At 42.0% G+C, this 21,467-nt stretch overlaps 1 protein-coding gene and 1 long non-coding RNA gene across 2 annotated transcripts in view; one reads left to right on the forward strand and one right to left on the reverse strand.

Moving 5' to 3' along the window:
* Positions 1-19,182, reverse strand: part of LOC308176386 (hepatocyte nuclear factor 4-beta-like) — a 36,509-nt gene extending 17,327 nt beyond the window's left edge. Inside the window, exons 1-7 of the mRNA XM_080552033.1 lie at positions 19,049-19,182; positions 14,141-14,332; positions 12,470-12,610; positions 11,602-11,738; positions 9,549-9,676; positions 3,249-3,420; positions 1,232-1,326 (exon numbers count right to left, since the gene is read on the reverse strand). Of these exons, the coding sequence (XP_080408159.1) occupies positions 1,232-1,326; positions 3,249-3,420; positions 9,549-9,663 (382 nt within the window). The 5' untranslated portion in view covers positions 9,664-9,676; positions 11,602-11,738; positions 12,470-12,610; positions 14,141-14,332; positions 19,049-19,182. The remainder of the gene's footprint in view (positions 1-1,231; positions 1,327-3,248; positions 3,421-9,548; positions 9,677-11,601; positions 11,739-12,469; positions 12,611-14,140; positions 14,333-19,048) is intronic.
* LOC308176388 lies at positions 11,752-21,253 on the forward strand. The gene is made up of 2 exons (XR_013938242.1): positions 11,752-12,473; positions 18,094-21,253. It is a non-coding gene; the product is annotated as an uncharacterized lncRNA (long non-coding RNA).
* Positions 21,254-21,467: the final 214 nt, after the last annotated feature.

Genomic DNA, 21,467 nt, shown 5'->3' on the forward strand with positions numbered 1-21,467 from the left:
ACATATGTTCAGAAGTTTGGAAAGAGATTCTTTTCATCATTCATGAAATCTTATGGATTACCAGAAATAAGTGACAAATTTCTCCCTGGTTTCAGTGGAATTGTGATTTAACCCCTTAGGTGAGGGTTATTTAACTAGGTAATATGGATTTTTACTGTCTAGTTTCTTCCTAGCTCCCTAATTCTTACACTGCTGGTGGGCTGGAAAACTGCCCAAGTGAAGAGTGAATTGCTGTAACCATCACCCAACTACCTGCATGTCAGGGGGGGGATGTCCCATCTGCCATGGGTTTGGTCCCTACTTTGCTCAGTACTTAGCACAGTAGGTCAGTCTCTGCCCAGGAAGCTTGGAGTAAATAAAAGAGTATCACCCATTCTCTCCCTCTGTGCAAACACCAAATGACCAGAAATCACAAGTGCTATGATATGTCCCGAACTTTTCCAGGAAAGGTGGTCGTAGGGAGCTAAGGAATAGGTTAACTGAAAGGTTTTTCCCCTCACTTAAGCATTAGGCATTATAACATCTAGTATTTCCTTCAGTGCATTGGAAAGACATTTCCTGATGGTCACTGGTATACCCAGATGTTCAACAACACCTAACTCTTAGTACAGCCAGTGTAAATGGTACCAAAAGGCACCAGACGATATTGGGCTGGCCCATCAGTACTGGCACTGCTTGGCCCTGTAGTCATGCCATAGACACCACGAGGACAGCACTACTGAAGGGGTTGACTCTGGCTCAGATCCCATCTTGGGTGGGTACGCGAGTAAGCTGCCTCCAGGAGTGCTGCCTGTGTGCCCTGTGCCATGGAGGAGCAGCTCTGGAGCTGCAAAGCATCATGTTTGGGCTGAACCTCTCTCTAGCGGTTGCACCAAGCTAGATCTCTAGATTCATCTGGTTGAGAAATGCCTCCTACAGGCAGTCCAGAGCCAGAATCTGGTTTTAGGTGCCCTGAAATATTCCCTGAAGATGACAATCCCTTTCCCAGAATTAAAATATCCTGAAGAGACCAGCCTCCCAGGATGTGTGAATACTGGCACAGGGCTGTAGCTGAAATTCCAATCTGAAGAGATGGGAATCAGGGTTTTCAGCCGCAACACGAAGATATCTCTCACTGAGACACACAAGCACCACTGTGGGCCAGGGCTGCTGCTGCTCTCTGCTATCCTCCGCAGTGGGAGTAGGGCCAGAAACAGCAGCAGGCAGTTTTAAACAGCCTCTTTGCACCTACCTTCCTTCTTCATGCCAGCTCTGAAGCACTTCTTCAGCCTGCAGTACCTGCACTGGTTCCTCTTGTCTTTGTCTATCACACACTGTCGGCTGAACCTGGGAAGAGATGGGAAAAGATGGAGCAACCAGGCCGGCTTGTACCCTGCTCCCCCCGAGCAGCCCCAAATACAGTCCCAGTCCTCACTGGGCTATACAATGCTCGAGCCCAGGGAAGAGCCAAAGGGTTTGCAAGGAATTAATTGAATCAGCGTTGGCTTGGCCCACTTCCTCCTCCTCCCCACATCCATCTGGGAGAGCAGCGATTTCAGACCACCCACCCTGTGAGGACTGTGAGGATTTTGGCTGTGAAAGCGTGACTGTGACTCAAGTTGTGCTGGAGCCTGGTGGTGCGGGGACTCCATCTCCTACTTTCAGATGGTTATTGGGTGGTTTTTGTTGAGGCTGGTTGGTCCCTCTTGTTAACACTGTCTTACTTTGCGTAGAATAATTGTACTGTGGCCTCCAAGTCCTTTTGTATCTATAGCCTAGGTTTGAAGCAAGTGGCTTCCCAATTCCCGTTGATTTCAACAGGAGATTTAGGAGCGCATGTGCTGTTCAAGGGGTGGCACATGTAGATTGGGCAGCTCTTGTGGGTGAAACGATAGAAGAGGAATCTCCCAGGCAGAGAGCAGACAATGCAGGTTGCTCTGGGACCATCATTAGGCTGTAAAAGCTGAGGCACTCTCCCAGGCTGGTAAAAAGCCAAAGGTACAAAGGCCCGAAGACTTTCCAAGGAATTCATGTCTGCGATAAACAACAGAGCTCCGAGCTGGGCTAAATAGAGCGCGGCTCACCAAATAAGGATTCCCAGACAGGCAAGCATTTACCATTCCCTTGGCTTCGACCCTGCATGTCCTCCCCAAACTGCCAAATATTGCAGTGATTCATCGATTCCTGGGGAGGGGCAACAACTCCGCTCCTGGGAGAATAAGAGCCAAAATTTCAAAGAAATCAGTAGTAGCTGTTGCTTCCTCCTGCTGGGATCCCACAGTGCCAGGGATGGGCCCTGTGCATGTGGACACTGATATCAGACTGGGTGTCTTTTGTGCCTGGTGTGTCCAAGGGTGATAAGTACCCCAGGAGCATTTTGAAAAAGGAGGGTGACTCGCGCTGCAAAAATGTGAAATGCCTGGGAGGAAGAACCCTGGAACAGAAAGAAAACTTCCAGGTTTTAATTAGAGATGAAAAGGTTGAGGGTGGATCATTGTGTGGTGTTTTTTTTTCTTTTTTTCCTTTTTCCTCTGTTAAAATAAACACCATTTTTCTAAGGTCAACCAAGATATAGTTTTAGATATATAAATTTATAGTTTATAATGTCCTCCTGGTAAAAAAAAAAAAAAAAAAGTGTCTCAAATGTATACCTGTGTGCCAAAGTGGCTGTGAATCACCTCTGGTCCATGCTACATTCTCAGAATGATTGTAAAATAATCAGTGATATGTCAGTGTACATAGTTTAATGTGTTTGAAATAAAAAATGGAGAAGCTGTGGGGGAGGTAGCAGCTCTGGGAGTGACACGTTCTAAGATAGTTCTTGCTTTCATGTTGAGTGCCACTAGGAAAATCAAGACCATTTTGAGAAGAAATCTCTCAAGTTTTGGTCCTTTGCCAGCACATCTTTCCCTTGCTGGGCTGTGACGAGGTTGCGGTGTCACTCCACACCTGGAAGCTGTACTTGGGTTTTACACACACCAGTTAAACCTCAGGACTATGTTTCCCCTGAGTCATAGCATGAGGAAAGCAGTGACAGTGAGCTCACAAAATGGATTGTGCAGTGTCACAAAAGGTGTCGGCATCTAAGATGAGACGAGGCTTAACTCCCTGTCTTCTGGCCAAAGGCTAAGCTGCAGTATTGATGCTTGCATTCATGGCATGGTGATTCAGCTTCTGGGACAGGAGCCCCATTGTACAACCTGATCTTCACCCCAATTTATTTACAGTGTCAATAAATTGTAGTTATTTATCACAGAGAGGGCAGGTACCTGCAGGAATAGACGTGGTTCTTGCGGACGCTCCTCCTGAAGAAGCCTTTGCAGCCGTCGCAGCTGGACGCCCCGTAGTGCTTGCCGGTCGCCCGGTCCCCGCAGATGGAGCAGAGGGAGCCGATGCCGTTGGCGAGCACGTTGGTGTTTGCTGATTCGGCTGCGATGGTCTCTGCGGGCAGAGAACAGGGCCCGTTAGACGTCTCTGTGGTGGAGACCAGAAGGAGCTGATAGCAGGTTGGTTTTTTCAAGCAGATCGTACACTCAGCCTGCCCTCCCCACATGTGTGCACGCATTGTGCTGCTGGTAAAGCCTCCAGATCACAGCCCTGCTGTTCTCAGCCTCAGCTGAGCGTCGCTCCCTTGGCTTTGCTTCTTAAACCAGTATTTTCCTTCACCTCAGTGAACAGAGAGATTTCAGTGCACCTAACCCAGCTCACTCACAAGAACCGAATGATTACTACTACTTTTTCTTGACAAGTGCAGTGTATCCATAAAATATAGTGGAAAAAACATCATTAACTTGAATAAATAGAAAGCAGAGAAGAGACAGAAGAGACAGAAAGGATGAACTGCTTCATGCACAGGACAAGTGACAGAGAAGAAAAACACCTTGAGACCTCCTCTTGAGACCATCTCAGGAGAGACAGCAGCTCCTACAAGAGGCACTTGGGTTCTCCTGAGTCTGGTTCCTTCTCCGATTTTCCCTCTGAAGGGTGCCATTACTTTCCACTGGATACGGAGGGGTGCAGGAAGATCCACCTTCTAAATTAGGCACCTAAAATTAGGTCGCATGAATGCCCACTGTCATGTCCCCTGTTTGCAGCCACTCATTTGGGGCAGGAATAGCTCTGCCCGGGCCATGTGTGTACACCACTGAAAACTCCCCTTTAAACTTCTCCCTTGACCTTAACCACCAGACTTGCTGCTCTCTTAATCCTCCTAATTTGAGGCACAGCTTGGGGAAAAAAAAAAAGGAGACACATGAGAAGGCGCAGATGACAGTGTTTACATCTTGCTGAGAGGAGGAATGTTTGTGGAGTCTGTCCTGACCTGGGCACTCGCTGCAGGATGATTTATGAATTTATCACTCCTCTGGGAGCATGTTCGTTGCTCCAGAGGGGCCAATCTCGTGCTACAACGACCTAGGCAAAGGCTCTAGGATGAGACATGTCCCGCCTCACATTAGAGCTGGGCAGAAATGAGAACAGCTCAGCTGGTGTCGTATTGAGCAATGAGAAAACGAGAAAATTGCTCAAACGGGAGGAACTGGCACCTGATCTGGGTAGTCTCGAGAAAGTTTTCTGCTGCATAATGCATAAAAATAGCTTTGGGTCATCCTCACACAACACTTATATATACCCAGAAAGAGAATGTTATTTTTGTATGTGAACACACATCAAAGATTTCTAGGGAAAATATTTGCTATGCAATGAAAATTGTAATCAAAAGCCAAAAAAAAAAAAAAAAAAAAAAGCCAATAAAGCTTTAGTTTTTCAAAAACTGGAAAGTTTGTTAGCTATGGCTAAGATGAAGACATTTTTAGCTAAGACTTGACAAATGTGAAGGTCAGGTCTCCTTTTGCCCCCTCAGAAAGACACTTCTCATCTTTATTTCAGCTTCTAACATAGGGATGAATAAGTAAGTAGGTTGTAGTGAGATGGGAGCATCATGAGAATAAAAAATGACAGCACTGAAATAATTCTTAGGTTGTAATGACAGAAATTGTGATTCACCTGCTCCCAAAATCCATGTAAGATGCTCCAGCTCTGACTTTTGTCAATAGGTAAGTGGCACTTGGGCCCTTTGCAAAAATTGTATGTCAGAGGTGCTTAATGGTAATTCAAATTGATTTTTATTTTTCTTTATATTTATTTTATTTTTTATGTTGATTTGATAACTTTTTATTAAATACACTGTACTAGGACACTCCTTCAAGGGTAACTGTGCTGCTAAACATTTTTGCGTCTGTTGCTCCATCTATTTTTTTGAAGGAACATACGAACACAAACAAATGCACTGAATGTGCTGGATTCCATTAAAAAATTGCACAACAAAAATGATGATAAGAAAGCCAATTTTATCCTTGCTCCACCCATGCTTTCTCTTCTGACTTCAGAATCAAGCCAAGGTCATACAATGTGGGTTTCCAATGGACTCTTCATTCTTCAGCTGGGTCCGGATTGCAAAATGTTCCCTGATGCTGGAAAGCATTTACTCACCAGAGAAGTTTTTTTCTTTTTCCTTTTTTTTTTGTCCCTTACGTGAGTAAGACGTGTGAGGAACTATTTGTTAAAGCAAGTAAGAAATTCATAATCTAGCTTTAAACCAAGTATTACAGGAGGCAAGACCATCAGCTCTGAGCACATGAGAGCCCATGGAAGTTATCAAATCAAATTTTGCCCTCACTTTTACCCATGAAAGCACCATAATAATAGTTCAGTCCCTGTTAGGTAGCCACATGCGCTGTTCAGCTGAGTTGGATGAGAATAGAAATTTTTAAAGATAAAGGAAAGCCTTAAGCCAGCATGCACGTTATTTACGATGATTAATTTTAATTACAAAATCCTGTCACCAGCTAATGATGAGTTCCAAATGAGAATTAGCTCAGAAGAAAAGGCACAAACAAGATCGTATGCATCAGTTGATTTTTGGCGGGGCTTTCAAACCTACCCAGTATTTGGGAAATGTCTGGCTTTTTCCTGGACTGATCACTACTAAGAAAGGCAGAGGAAAGCCAAGACCCCTGCTGGCACTGTTGTGTGCCTGTGAAATTAGCTGAAAACTGCAAACCATTTATTTCAGCCCTGCCTGACACAAGCCAATGACCTGCTCAGTGTTATTTAACACATTGTGCCTCTCTAGAGGGGTTGCTGCCTGGAGCTCAGCATCACACTGAGATGTTCAGATGAATCTGGTCAGAGTACAGCTGGCTCACAATTGAAACAAGCTCACGACTGTCCTCGCCACCCAGGAGAGAGATGCTCAGAGACATGCATCAGTTATAGCTGTTAATCACCGTGGTATTGCAGAAAAACAACTAATCCACGCCAACACAGTATCTCTGAAATTTCTGCTGGAGAGGCGCAACCGATGATGTTCCCCCAGCAGATACTCATCTCAACATGGTTTGAATCCTGAGCTGAGCTGAAGACCTGTGGTTGCGGCCAGACTCCTCACTTGGATTGTCCCTGACGTTCACCAGCATTAAAACTTGGGGTTTCAAGTACATGTTTTTTTTTGAGTTACGTATAAGCAGTGTGCAGTGCAGGAACCACAGCCTGCCTGGATGGTTGGACTTGATGATCTTAAGGGTCCTTTCCAGCCTAACCAATTCAATGATTCTACCTATCATTCAAGCAATGATAAGAGCATCTCAGTGGCTTCATCACCTTTGGGGGCACCAAGCTCGCAAACAGAATGCATACAATTTTTGTTACATACTGCCTCAGTATGTAGGTCATTACCAAACCAGGTTTGAAATGAGGATGCCAAGTTTTAGAATGATATGAAATAGCAGTAAGGATGGTCTCATGCTGCTGGGGAGTGATATCTGGCTTTCATTCAGAGTTGGAGCTCTGCATGATACCTGACCCCTCAGAGCTCTTTGCTGCTTTTCCTTTCAGTTACGTTACTGGCTATTAAGCTCTTCAAGGTAATCCCTATCTCTTCTGAATGCACACTGTGAAGGAGAATTACCTTGCTGTACTTTCCAGATTTTGCTTACATGCACCCAGAAATCCAAGTGAGTCTTGGCTCATATCTTGGAAGCACATAATTTGCACCCTCCAATGGGCAAAATATCTTTGACGTTTTTTTTCACAGTTTGAGCTGGGCCAGGCTGCAGTGGAGTTGGGAATGTTTTTTTGCCAACATTGTGCCAAATTCTCAGGGAATAGCATGGTGCTTGAGTGCTGAGAAAGGAAAACGAGCACAACCATGGGGAGAAAGTGTTCACTGACACTTGACTAAAGAATTAGTGCAATATTTTAATATTGCTTCATATTTTAAGCAAGATGACAACTCTGACAAGAGCGCAAGGAAATGGGTATTAGCAGCACATAAAAACCAAGTGAGAATACAGCTTGTAATGTCAGCCAAGGTAAAGGAAACAACTTTGTACCAAACGGGAAAATTTCTGCAGTTACAACACATATTTTATAAAGGGAAAAAGAAAGGATTAGCATTGATTTTCATTCATTTCCTTTTGCCTTCTTTCTATTTAAAACAGTTTTTTAAACTCCCCCTCTGCTCCCACAAAGGACTCTATTCTTCATTTTGAATTAGTTAGTCTCAAAATGTTTGGCAAATTATGAGTAACTTAGAGGTAGAAAATACAAAATATATATCTAGGCAAATCTCAAAACTATAGCAGCTTCCTGAAGCAGAAAACTTAGCACCAGAATTATTCCACATCATTAATCAACCTCAAAATTTTGATGAAATAATGTTCCAAAGAAGGAAAGAGTTGTTTTTAATGAAGAATTGCCTTATTTGAAAATATGTTCACTTTAACATTGCTTAGCGTGTAAGAAACAGTTTCAATACTATTAAAATATATCCTGTTCATTTTTACATACGCAGCAAAACTACCACTAGATTTAATAAGGGAAATACAGAATAATCTCTCACAAAGAAATATATCTCTCATAAGAAAGATATGGTTTAAAACAAACCAATATATTTAAAAAAAATAACTAAAATTGATTTCAAACAATTTAAAAATATTTCTGAAACCACAGAATTTCTGTCAACTGCTATTTAAGGTTACCTACAGGAGATGACTTGGTTGGTTAGCAATATATTTCAATGTATGGACATTTGAGGTCTTTTTTAAAGTTATTTTTGCAAACTGTAGGACACTTACCCAAGACAAACAAGCTAATTTCAAAACAGCTAGTTCCTGAGAGAACCAGTTACTCATTAACAGCTAGACAAATAACCCAAGACTGATCTAGATAAACTTCAGAAAAACTCAACCTGTCAGTTCCACTGAATGAAAAAAAAAAAAAGAAATACATAAAGAACTCCAAACAGGTTTTGGTACTGAATCTGAAAAATTATATTGAATTTGGAGGAAATCTGTACCACTCCAAAAAGTAAAAATATCTAGTTTTTCAGCAGTGAGTGATAAAATGAAATATTTGTGTTAAATAACATTTCTGGAGTAGAGTGTTGGATGTAAAACTTCCTTCAAAAATAAGAAATAAGATCCAGTCTATCTGGATCTGGGAAAAAAAAAAAAATCCTTTATTTAGGGGCAGAGAGAGCTTTTCCTGAAGTCAACTTTAAATTTAAATTTATTCAGGCCTTTTAACTTTACTCGTCTCCTGACATATTCCATGTCCAACAATAATAAGTCTAAACATTTTATGTTATAGGCTATAGCCCTTCTGAAACTCTGATTTTTTTTGATGAGACATCTAATCAGAAAATGTGAAACAAAATCCCATCTCAAGTTCACTAAGCTTCTTAACAAATTAAACGAAATGTTGCCAAAACTCTTCAAAGGCATTGCTAACATCAGGATTTCATTCAGTTACATGATTGGTTCTATGTTATATGGCTAAAGTGTCCTTTATATTTCAGGCAGTGAACAGTTAATGTCCCATAAAAGTGTTTGCTTTAAGTTAGAATACCTTTGACTATTCAAATCCCAAATATCACAGAACACGCTTTATTTCTGTGATCAAGCGGAAGTCTCTCTATATAAAACTTCATGACTCCTAGCCAAGTTCTTTATATGGCCTAAGGGCTTACGGACAATCTTGGTAGCAACGAATAATAATAATAATAAAAAAGGCAAGTGATCACTTGCATATCTCTTCTCTATCTAAGTACCTAGGAACAACTTACATCAGACACATGGTGCATTGTGTGAGTTACAATGCAGGTGGCATTTTTTTCCAAGGGTTAAATACGAACCTAAGTCATATTTGGGAATAAAACATAAATTTTAAGACAGAAATATTAATAATAACTCCTCACATAAGTCATACAGGGAGACAAATGCATGGTGTGCCATCAAGAGCTCTGCCAACATTTGCAATACCTTGTTGGCTCTTCAGGACATGATGCTCAGCACACCAAGGAAAGGAATAACCTAAAAAGGACCAGGAAGTGAAGGGGGCCCATTTCAGCCCAAATGTAACTGCAGATGCAAGAGAGGTTGGCAGGTCAGCTGCTTAAATATTACCCTTTCCACCCTTTGCCCCACACCTCCTACCTGTCTTTCCTAGGCGTTCAGCTTTTTAACAAAGGCAATAAAGGTTATTCAAGAGGAAGCAAACAGAAATCTCACCAGCGTTGTTCGGAAGCACCCGAAGGTTTTCAAATTCTAGCATGGTATAAGAGGAGTCCAAGGAGTCGACGTAATCTGGCATATCCATGTCCATGATGGACTGACAAAGCTTCATTATTACTTGTCAACTGCAAGGGAAGCGGCAAAAACAGCCCTGCTGTCAATCACGGCCAAGTTTTTCCTCCACAAAGGGACACCCCAGCCTTTGCGCTGACAAATCATTACCCAGCTCTGCCCGCAGTCCCCTCCCCGTGCCAGGAGAGAAGGGACGAAGCCTTTCCTTCTCTCGCGCTCAGTCCCCTCCCTTCCCGGGGTGCATCTGTGCTCTCGGTCCTGATAATATGATGTAGATAAGGCCTAGACTCAAACAACTTGGATTGCATCTTTGGGTCAATACAGCCTGGTTTATGGCTGTTCCTGCACAAACATTTTGAAAAGGGCTGCAGAGAGGCGTTCACACATGCACTGCTCTTCCAGGGTGAAGTGGTGGTCACGTCAAATCATGCCCGTGCCGCGAAGGTGTCACCTTGCTTGGCTACCAGCCCTTGGGAAGAAGATCAAGTGATGTCACTTGAAGCTGGCAAAGACAATGAGTCAGTGTCACCACTGGCTAAAGACCATTAAGACAGGTCAGTGTTTAGAGCCGGAGGTACTGCCAATAGGCACTAGTGGCGCCTCTTGGAACAACTGGAAGGGAAAAATGAGGTTTTGTTACAGCCGGTTTCATGCTTTCACCCTGCCCCACAGGTAGAGGTGAGGTAACTTCTCCCACTGGCTCCATCACTTGGGTCTTCCTCCTCCTCCCTCCAGGCAGCCCTAGTTTCCCAGAGCTCCCACCCAACAAAGGCTTGGCTGTGGTTTCAGGTTGCTACGGCAGAAGGTTTCAAGTGATGGCAAATGATGGAAATGGGAAAGGCTGGAAGGAACCGGGTAGACTCCCTCACAGATGTGTGGTGTTGCATTTCATGATGACCCATGCCTGGCTTTTCTGGGAAAGGCCTGTATTATGGAAGTACAATTCTAGCTTCTCCCCCAGGACCGTGTGTGTTTTTTTTTTAATTTAATGAATTTTGCACAGAAGTTCTTTCACTGTTAGGGACTCATGAGTTGTACTGAAAAAGACTGGAAATAAGACACAGCCATGAATTTCCCCATAGCATTACACCTGGAAGTGGTTGGTTTGCTCCTGGTTTCAGCCTCCAGATGCCTTCCCTGACATTAAAGTTCACCCTCCAGTGACGTTGTTTTGTGTCAGAGAGCCTTTCCTTTCCATGAGCTGTTCTGTGAGATCCAGTTCAACATCCTGTTGAATCTGGAGGAAAGAAGTCTTGAGAAACAGGGAAATGTGTTGCCAGAAAAAAAAGAGCCTTGGCCAAAGGAAGGGGATTGCCAGACGGCCTGAACTCTCACTGAACCAAAGAGCAGGGCAGCCCATGTATCCTAGCAAACTCCAAACAGCAATAAATGTGCCAAAACTGCATTTTGAAATATCTTAGATATACTCATTTTTATTTCATCTACGCAGTCTCCATTTTAAATGCAAGCTGTCAGGATTCATCCATATCCTGGGGACTTACAGTAGACTTTGCAATGGGTTAACTGTAGATGGGCTTTTCCCCTATAAAGATTGGCTGAAGGAACACTTAACTTTATTTTCTTATCATTTCTGGGGCATAAAATAATTTCATGTGCCATAGATATTTTTTTTCTTTCTTTCCTTTTTTAAGTACATGTTGTAACTAGTGGTGCACAAATGACTCCTTGGTTAGATAAGACATTATGTTTTTATCCTTGGACTATGCCCCCAGGCTTTCAGTAATGCCAGCATCAGCTAAGTTAGCATCTGATTAGTCGTTCTTGCCTCTTACTCAATGTCAGTCTTGATTATGCCTATTAATCTGGCACATTTTTTTGAACTGAGCTATGGACATGATCCTGCTTGGTTCTCAGCACTCTGCTACTATCACAGCCAAGTAAAGAGACTTAGAGTTCTCTGCTTTGAGTGGGTTTTGTATGGGTTAATCACCGTTGAAATAGCCATCTATATATTCACCGTGCTTTCAGGCAGTTGTGGCCCAGAGAGAAGACACTGGGGCTCCTGCTGTTCTCAGTTTCTTAGTACAAAGTGAGGGTTAAGGCTCTTTTCCAAAGAAATCTGGGCAGTGAGGACATGCTTGAACACTTCTTGTTCTGGGAACAAGAAAAAAGTATTAGGAACAAGAAAAGGTTATTGAGCAAATTTTACAGTTCAGGACCAGGCTTTCAACATCGCATCCATATTGATGTCAGGGTTGACTTATGGAAGGTGGTGCTGGAGTGATAAAATGAAATTCTACCCATTTCAAACAGAAGTCAGCACCCTGTTCCAAACTTTGCCAGCACAAAAGCAGCCCTGAAGAGTATTGAAACTTTGCTGAGGGCTGAACAATTTCTTCTTTTTCCTCTTTTTGTTTTCTTGCATCAATTTCTCAGCCACAGTTACACCTTCGCTATGATGTATTCAAGGCTGGGATTGAGTTTTATTAACTTTGGGAGAAATCTAGCTCACTTTGAGGTGCCCTCACATCTACTCAGCACCATTCATTATCCCTATGAAGCAAACACCTGTCCCAGCCAAGAGCCAGCAAACCTCTGGTTTCTTCCTTACCATAAAATGATTTAACCTTTAATTAAGAGCAGACCAATTGGGGAGCTAGGGAGGGATCTCTCTCCAGCTGATCTCAAGCTAGTGTTAGACATATAAATATGCCCAGGAAAGAGGCTGGTGGTAAGTGGGAGAGGGGGGGTGGTGTTTGAGTAGTAACTGTTCCCCCAGTTAGGGCCCCTATGTCCCACACATGGGTCCTAGCAAGTTGTTTTATGAGGTGGGGAAGAGTTTTTATGTAAGGGCACTCCTTTGGGGCTGTAGAAGTGATACCTACCTAGGTAAGTTTACCACAATGTATTGTGTGTTTTAATATCTTCATTTTTTTCCAAAACATCTTGTTGGTGTTTTATCTCCATAGGGAGATAATGTTGATTTGTCCTTTTTTTCACTTTTTTGACTCTGAGACTGGAGGTAGCTGGAGAGTGCAGGGAAAATGGAGAAAAAATGCAGAGTTTTTTTTAATAAAAGTAATATGTATGTTCAAAGGCAGTGCTCTGGGAATTAATCTATGTGGTTTCTTATATGTGCTGTGGCAAGGACAGAGGGCAAGCTCTGACAAGCACATGGTCTCTATAAAACAACAAGCTTATTCCTAGAAATAAAATCAGATGCCTTTGGGAGTTCTTATTAGACAAGTTGAAGTGCAGAAAAGATAAGAACTCTTTGATGAATTAAGTAAGAACACAGAACACCAAAAACATGCTGTCAGAAGCAACGCTTTTTTGGCAACGTAAGTGGTGGGAGAAGATGTTTGTAAGATATAGCAGTTGCATGCTGGTCTGTGGATGCTGTTTTTTCAAAGAAAGTGAGACTGTTGCATATGGGGGGAGGTGTCAAAGACACTGAAACTGAGGACAGACCTTTGCTATACAAAATGGTGAGGCAGACTTCAGACCCTAACTGTTTCTTTTGGCACAGAAATTTAAGTATTCTTCCTTCATTCTTAAAAGCACACTGAAATGCCCTATTGCTAATTTATAGATTTTCTTCACCTGAAAAGTGGCAATAATTATATTCTTTCCTGAATTTGCAAGTCTTTGTGAGTATGTACTCAACAATCCTCAGGTGGTTCTCAGATACCAGAAGCATCAGTAGCCCATAAACTTGAATAAAAACAATAATTGAAAGGCAGAAGTCAGTAAGGCCTTTTTTTTTCTGGGTAATGTATAATTAGAAACAGTGTGCTGCTGGGATTGTAAGCAGTGTGAAATCATATCATTAGCGTATAATTACAACTGCAGACATGACAAATTTACCCAGACCAGATGTCTACTAGATCCATTCCCTATTTTCTTGAAAGCAGTTTCATATGGCGTATAAGACTGAATTGCACTAGCAGCAGAATCTCTTTACGTTATCAGGCACTTCTTATGATTAATCATTTGGTACTGTGACTTTTACTGCATAGTGAAGGGCTGCCTGTTCTTCCAGTTGTATTGCCTAAATTGCTTGCAAAGTTAAAAACAGCTTAATACGCTTCTTGGCCAGCATCTTTGTTTTTCCAAACAGCATCAGGCCAATTCATTTACTGTGCTGTAAACTCACTGAATATTTAAAAATCAGGACAGCAGATACCCGTTAGGAATGTCTGTCACCACAGCCTAAATTGAAAGTTGCAAAGTTGAATTATCCATGGGGGAGGCTCACAAGGTTTAAAGATGACAGTTACTTAGGTGGGTTTTATTTTCTTGCTCTTGACTACATTTGGAGAGGGGAGTGTTGCAGAGTTTCCCCATGGTTTATTTTCACCCTTCATTTGGGGATGTTGGGTTCTGCACAGCATGATGGGCAGGTCGATCACTTCTCAAGAGTCTCTGAATGCTATAGTCCCCAAAAGGCCACTCCACCCCCAAGCGAATACCATTCTCATTGAAGCTAATGGCAACCAGCCAACTAACAATGCATTCCTCCTCAAAAAAAAAAAAGTTAGCCACAATTGTCAAACCTTTGGTTTGGCTCGGTGATGGCTTTGCATTAGAGCTCCTTTGATTCCCCTGTTGGAAATCCATGCTTCAGTCTTTGTGTTTCAAAGACCTCTGGATGTGACAGATCCTTCAGAGTTTAAGTCCACCAAATCTGGGGTTGTTTAGAGACCAAATTTCTGGAGCCGGACAATGGTCAGCCAATGAGTCACATCCTGCAGCAGTGAACAAAACCTGAGTAAGGACATAGGTTTTTTCTCCACAATGCCTTGACAGCATCTGTAGCTGGAATAGCTTTAACCATCCAGCATTCCTCAAATCTTCATGATGGACCTGAATGTGATAGATGATGTGGTGGACGTGGGATAACATCACCCATGGGAGGACAATATCCACCCATATAGGAGGATACCCTCTCTGAAGGAGGAACAGTTCCACTGAAGGTGGAGGGTATCACAGTGCCTACTGCACAGAAAGCTCTGGCCATTTTATTTTGAATCAAAGAAAACGGCTAGAAAAATAAAATTATTCTGGTTTTTCTATTTCTTGCATTCCTTCATAATTAATCAGCTTAAAAAACAACAACAACAAAAAAACACAGATACATCTAAGACTGAGGAATTAATATCAGGTACAACATTTGTTCTAGCAAAGGGATCCTTCGGTATGCTCACAACCAGCCTGCTTTGCTCCTGTGGCTGGAGGTGGCCCAGGGTGGGTACTTGTGCCAGCTCTAGCAAGCAGTGAAGATGGAACTGCACAGTTCTGGATATTTTGAGAATATAATCTGCATCACCAGCAACTTGTATGTATGTGCTGAAGTGAGCCTTGTGCATCTGCTACCACAAACCAGTATCCTAGTCCTCCAGCACCTTCCCATGTTCACACTTCCAGGTGTTTAGAAAGGACAGTGCCAGGGAAGCTCATGGAGCAGATTGAGTGTCATCACATGGCACTTACAGGGCAACCAGGTGATCAGGCCCAGTCAGCATGGGTTTATGAAAGGCAGGTCCTGATCTCCTTCTATGACAAAGTGACACGCTTAGTGGATGAGGGAAAAGCTGTGGATGTGATGTACCTTGATTTCAGTAAGGCTTTTGACACCGTTTCCCACAACATTCTCCTCAAGATACTGGCTGCTCATGGCTTGGACTGGCATATGCTTCATTGGGTTAAAAACTGGCTGGATAGCCGGGCCCAAAGAGTTGTGGTGAATGGAGTCAAATCCAGTTGGAGGCTGGTCACTAGTGGAGTCCCCCAGGGCTCAGTGCTGGGGCCAGTCCTCTTTAATATCTTTATCGATGATATGGATGAGGAGATTGAGTGCAGTAAATTTGCAGATGACACCAAGTTAGGTGCGTGTGTCGATCTGCTCGATGGTAGGAAGGCTCTGCAGGAGGATCTGGATAGGCTGGACCGATGGGCTGAGGTCAACTGCATGAAGTTCAACAAGGCCAAGTGCCGGGTCCTGCATCTGGGGCGTAACAACCCCAAGCAGAGTTACAGGCTGGGAGATGAGTGGTTGGAAAACTGCCTGGCAGAGAAGGGAAGTACTGGGAGTATTGGTTGACAGTCAGCTGAATATGAGCCAGCAGTGTGCTCAGGTGGCCAAGAAGGCCAACAGCATCCTGGCTTGTATAAGAAGCAGTGTGGCCGGCAGGTCTAGGGAAGTGATTGTCCCCCTGTACTCGGCTCTGGTGAGGCCGCACCTCGAGTACTGTGTTCAGTTTTGGGCCCCTCACTACAAGAAGTACATGGAGGTGCTCGAGCAAGTCCAGAGAAGGGCAATGAAGCTGGTGAGGGGTCTGGAGAACAAGTCTTATGAGGAGCAGCTGAGGGAGCTGGGATTGTTCAGCCTGGAGAAGAGGAGGCTCAGGGGCGACCTTATCACTCTCTATAGGTACATTAAAGGAGGCTGTAGCGAGGTAGGGATTGGTCTATTCTCCCACGTGCCTGGTGACAGGATGAGGGGGAATGGGCTAAAGTTGCACCAGGGGAGGTTTAGGTTGGATATTAGGAAGAACTTCTTTACCGAAAGGTTTGTTAGGCATTGGAATGGGCTGCCCAGGGAAGTGGTTGAGTCACCATCCCTGGAGGTCTTTAAGAGACGTTTAGATGTTGATCTTAGTGATATGGTTTAGTGAAGAACTTGTTAGTGTTAGGTCAGAGGTTGGACTAGGTGATCTTGGAGGTCTCTTCCAACCTAGATGATTCTGTGATTCTGTGACAGGCCCTTCTATGGTGGGGGGGAAAAAAAGAGCCTAGAGGTCTCAGAAGCCATCACTGGTGTACACAGAAGCAGCAGAGCCAACACAGAAGCTCAAGGACTTGAGCCAGGCTCCCTGGAACACTGGTTACATGAGCCAATCTCTGGCAGTAATTTTTCCATAGGTACTGCATCTCCTTAGCACACAACCAGGAGCAGAAAATCTAGACGTAAGGACCTGGACTTTCACCCCCTCTCTCTCCAGATGAACTTATTTTGGTTTGCTGCTGCCAAACACGTTCATCTAGCAATTACTTATTTTGCTTTTAGATTAATTAAATTCAATCTTCCATAGTAACCCTTTGGGGAAAATAGAAAGTGAAGCAAGCTTCAATCAGTATGCTGAAACAATTCCTTTAGGATAATTTAAAAATCAAACAACAGAAAATCCAAAGACCTTTCTGGGGCCTGGGTGCATTTTCCACCAGGCGTGAATGATGGATTCTTGTCTTTACAAATCGTCAAACATAAATCACAAAGCCCATACTGACCAATGGTTTCAGGTCAGTGAATTTATGAAATTCTCAATTATTTCAGTGATGTACTGACTGTTCAACACAGCTGAAACCTGTACTGGATTTGGGGAATAAATCTGAGATGTTTTACATTCTTGTAGTGACCAAGGATTAACCTGATGGTTTGTTCTGTCTGAGTTCATGTGACTTTTGTTCTTGGATATGATGCGTTTGGCCAAGGCCAGAACTTCAGAAGTGCTAAGTGCTCATTTAGGTTTCTAAATATGAAACAGCCTGAATTTCACATCTGTCGAGAAACAGGAGCTCCCACTGGGAATAATGACTGAATTTGTAGATATCTTCATGTAGCCACAGGCCATTCATGTTCTGCAAATATATCCCCTGTTTTGGACACCTGAGTAAAATCTCATTTCCTGGCCTACTTGGGGTCTTTTGGAGTCTGATGCCCCTTGCAGACTTGTCCCTTCTTGGCAGATGCTTCGTAGCAAACACCTGTTGCCTGCATACACCAGTTTGCATTTATTTTCTCCACAAGCAGCAACAATTTCTCAGAAAGAGGAAACGCTTCCAATATTTTTCAAACTGCAACTTTTTCCTCTCATCAAAAAATACTTCTATTGAGGGAATTCTTTGGAGATATTACAGAGAACTTCTTGTTTCTTCTCTTTACTTGAAAAAGGTCAATTGGTCAACACTTGAAATCAATTATAAAGGAAAGGGAACAAGCTTCTTTGTTAAATACCTTTTGGGGAAAATAATGTTTGTTGATTTCAAAATGACTGTTCATTTCAAATTGAAACGAAAGTTTATTGAAGTTTAAAAGTCACAGAAGAAAGGAGTGAAAGTTTAAATATTTGGTAGTGAACCAAAAGAAATGTACTAAAAGGACAGAAATAAAACAATTATTGCTGTTGTTTGCAACTGTCAGCCATGGTACAGCTTCTGATTAACATTTGAGGCTGATGGTAAGTTGCTTTCAGCTTTGCTTTCTATAACTGAGTGGAAAGTTATGTCCCATGTAGCAAACCCCATAACTATTGGTGTACAGCATGTTATGTCTGAAATCATAAGGGTTTCAGAATAGATTGTATCTGATACCATCAGTTTATGAATGATATTAAAATGTTTGTGAAACTGCAGCTCACTCACCATGTAACATACTTTAATGAATTTACTTTAATGTAAGTATGTCTTGTTCGGATATGACTCCTCACAAAGTTCCCCTCTTTGACAGGGAGATAATCTGTTTCCACCTGTTTTCTATGAAGACAAAGTCTGACTAAAGCAAATACCTGAGCCTGAACAAGAGCTGGCAGCGGGATAGGAGAGAGGAGCCAGGGAGATGGGAGCAACATTACCTCACCTGATGCTGCTTAGAGTAGGCATGGGACTCATCTGGAGAGCACTGCTGCCAAGATTTTGGCTTTTCTTGCTGAAAACTACATGCCTTTAGTCAGGAGTAAGCAACCTTGAAAAGTGTATTTGCTATGACTCCAATCTCCCCTGTGAACGACATTCCTGCTGCTTCAAGCTTTTTTGGTTGCAGTGTTGACACTTCTTCAGATCTGTCATTAGCTTAGCTGAAGAGAAAACAGAAATGCTATTCAAGACCCAGATCCAATGTGGGAGGTTAGGAGTGCAAATTCTCACTTCACACTGAAAGCACGATGAATGTTTTATGTCACTGTTGTTCTTTCTATTTTAGGGGATGCCTTTATTTTATAAGCCCTTTGCTGTCATATAAAGCACCTTTTTTAAGGTAACCTACCGAAATCATGTTCACATAACTTAAAATGAGATCTTTCACATTGCTAAGAGTTAGTCTGGCAGTTGTTAGACTTTCGCTTGTACTTTATAAATTTCTACCTCTGGTTTTGAAGGTATCTAACTTTTTTGCTGTTTTTTTTTTTTATTTTTCTGTATTTTAAGACTTCTGTGGTGAAATCTGATTCAGCTCTATACCATGAGTATTCCATTTTCTTTCAAACCCACCTTTTCTGGTTGTAAGCTGTTGATTCCACCCTCACTCGGCATCTTCACGTTGTATTTTCATTATATGAGATAAAAATCAACAGATTTTTGGCTTAGTTGCAGAGAATTGTTAAGAATATGAACTGACCTTTAGTTGTGATCAAGTGAATCATTGTCTGTGTTCCAGTAAATAGAGGAGTTGAAAGCAAGTTTCTTACCTGGAAAATCATGCAGCATTTTTGAAGAGCGGTTTTGGTTTCTGTTCTTGGCCCCAAGACTTTCTAGCTTTGCCATTGTGCAGACAAATTAATAGCTCAGAACAAATGTGGAATTCCTCCATATCACTCATTTCAGTGTTGTTTCCTAAGAAAACATTTAGCAATATCATTTTTCGTGATTGTTTCTCTAGTTTCCCTTCCCTCTGCATTTTTTTTCTCTCATCCTTCTAACAGTGAGCCTTTTCCACTGGGATTGTCCCTTTCTCTGGGACATTGCAAGACCTAATTTGATTGGGCTCTGCCAGTAATGATGGATTATCTTAACTGGTTGTTGTACCAAAATTAATGCAGCTTGGGGGGTGATATCTGAGAGTCTTAATGGATAACGTTAAAGAGAGAAACCAATAAGAAAAATGAAAAAAAATATTTAAAAAGATAGTTTAACCTAAGGAACTGGACAATGGGAGAATCCCCCATTTTTTCTGCTTTTAAAACAGGAAACAAGGAAACACAGTAGTCCTTAAGAATCAGTGCCTCTCCCCCTCTACAGAAATATGTCCAGAAGTGGTCGTTATAAACCATTCGTCTCAGCTAGACATTGAAAGATAGGAAAAAGAGTATCATCAGCAAATATTTAATCCAGCAGTGTCGTTCAGTAGTTTATCCTGTGGTTCCTTCACGATCCAAAGCTCTGAGTAACACTAACAGTGCTCCAATCTCTGTGAATGCTGGAAAGAAATGCTAGCACCGGTTGGGGTGCGTATTTCTAACCTTATAGTCTTTAACATAGTCCAGTGCACTTAAAAGCTCTACTAAACCATCAGTCCTATATCCCATGAGGACTCTTTCTTATTTCTAGTAGGCATGTCATTAAAAAAGTGCCTTAGTGACTGTGAAAAAATCTGACATAACGTAGTGATTCAACAACATCCATAAACTGAGTAGTAGTTGTTCATCAAAATTACTGAGTACAAGATGCATCTTGCTCAACTCTTGAAGTTTCAGGATTATTGCATTCACCTACAGGCGGATATGTTCTGCCTTCTCATCCAAACTGAGAAGTTATTTTAAAACTATTTGGGACAAATTCAGACATTTTCTTTCTTAAAGATTCTCCCACAAAAAAAATGTGTTAAGTAAACACATTGACGTGTTGGAAAGATGCTTTTTATGAGTTTAAATTGGAGAAATTATTGTAAACATCAGGCTATATTTTCCCCATAATACTCATTTTTGAATATTTTAGTCTTTTCCAGACTGCCTTATTCATAATTGCTGTTCTCTTAGACTGGTGGGAATAGTAAAAGAAAGTGACTCTTTACTGAGTGACAAATACATCCATATACAAAACTCCTAGTTTCTCAGATGTTTCCAGGAAGTTATAACCCCTGATAACTCTTTGCAGACCACAGAGATGAATAATATTTGTGGATGCATTTTTGAGGCTACCAAACTGGAGAGGTGTTTGTGGCTGTGGGCTTTACCACTCACACAGAAAAGTATGTTTTCCTTATATCCGTCATATAGGCTATATTTTGCACATCTTTAATTAGACCAATTTCATATCTTAAAGAGTATGTGACATCAAATAAATAATTTAGAAACTGGAATTAACCATCAAAAGACAGGGTCAAAATATGCTCATAGCAGAGTTTTTAACAAATCCTCTGAACCGAAATGCACAGTAAATGTCACATCAGGGACAGACCTTACATGTGTTTTTATTTCATCAATCAGTTTATGTAACTGTGGGTCATGCTGAAACATGTATTTTATAAGGGAAAAATATGGAAATTGGGAGGTTTTTGCAGGTCATAATCTGATCAACTTAGCCCTGTAAGACTGCATGGATTCAAAAAGCACTCAGATCTAACCTAAATCTAGTCTAAACGGATGTGCTTATTAGGAGGCAAGTTGCACAAAAGTCTTCTTTTTATCAAAATTATCTCATGGACCTGAGGCAAGTTTTTCCATCATCTACTTCCGTCTCTAACAAGAAAAGTCCTTCCTAATTTGGAGCAGTACACACTTGTCAAAGTGAAGCTGGTGACCATTATCTCACAGTGCAGACAACACCGTGAGCATAGCTATCAATTTTAACAGAAGACTTCACCCAATGAGTTCAATAGCTATAGTTTGGGAAGAGTGCAAAGGAGGAAGCTCATCTCCGTTCTTCATGGTTGTACTGGGAAAGGAATTTCTTTTTATTATGATGACTATGACCGTGATGATTTAGGCTGAACCAAATATGCAACAACCCACAGCACCCTTCCACCAGTTCTCTGACTCAAAAATGACCATTTGCAACCTCCAGATGCTGAAGTCATTTTCAGCCTGAACAGTTTCATGATCATCTGCCTTTTCCTAAGAGTAAGGTGGGGGGGTTAAAATTATGTTTCACACCAAACTTCAAATTCTG

This window comes from Anser brachyrhynchus, assembly GCF_964034855.1.
Source record: "Anser brachyrhynchus genome assembly, chromosome: 12".
Lineage (NCBI taxonomy): Eukaryota > Metazoa > Chordata > Aves > Anseriformes > Anatidae > Anser > Anser brachyrhynchus.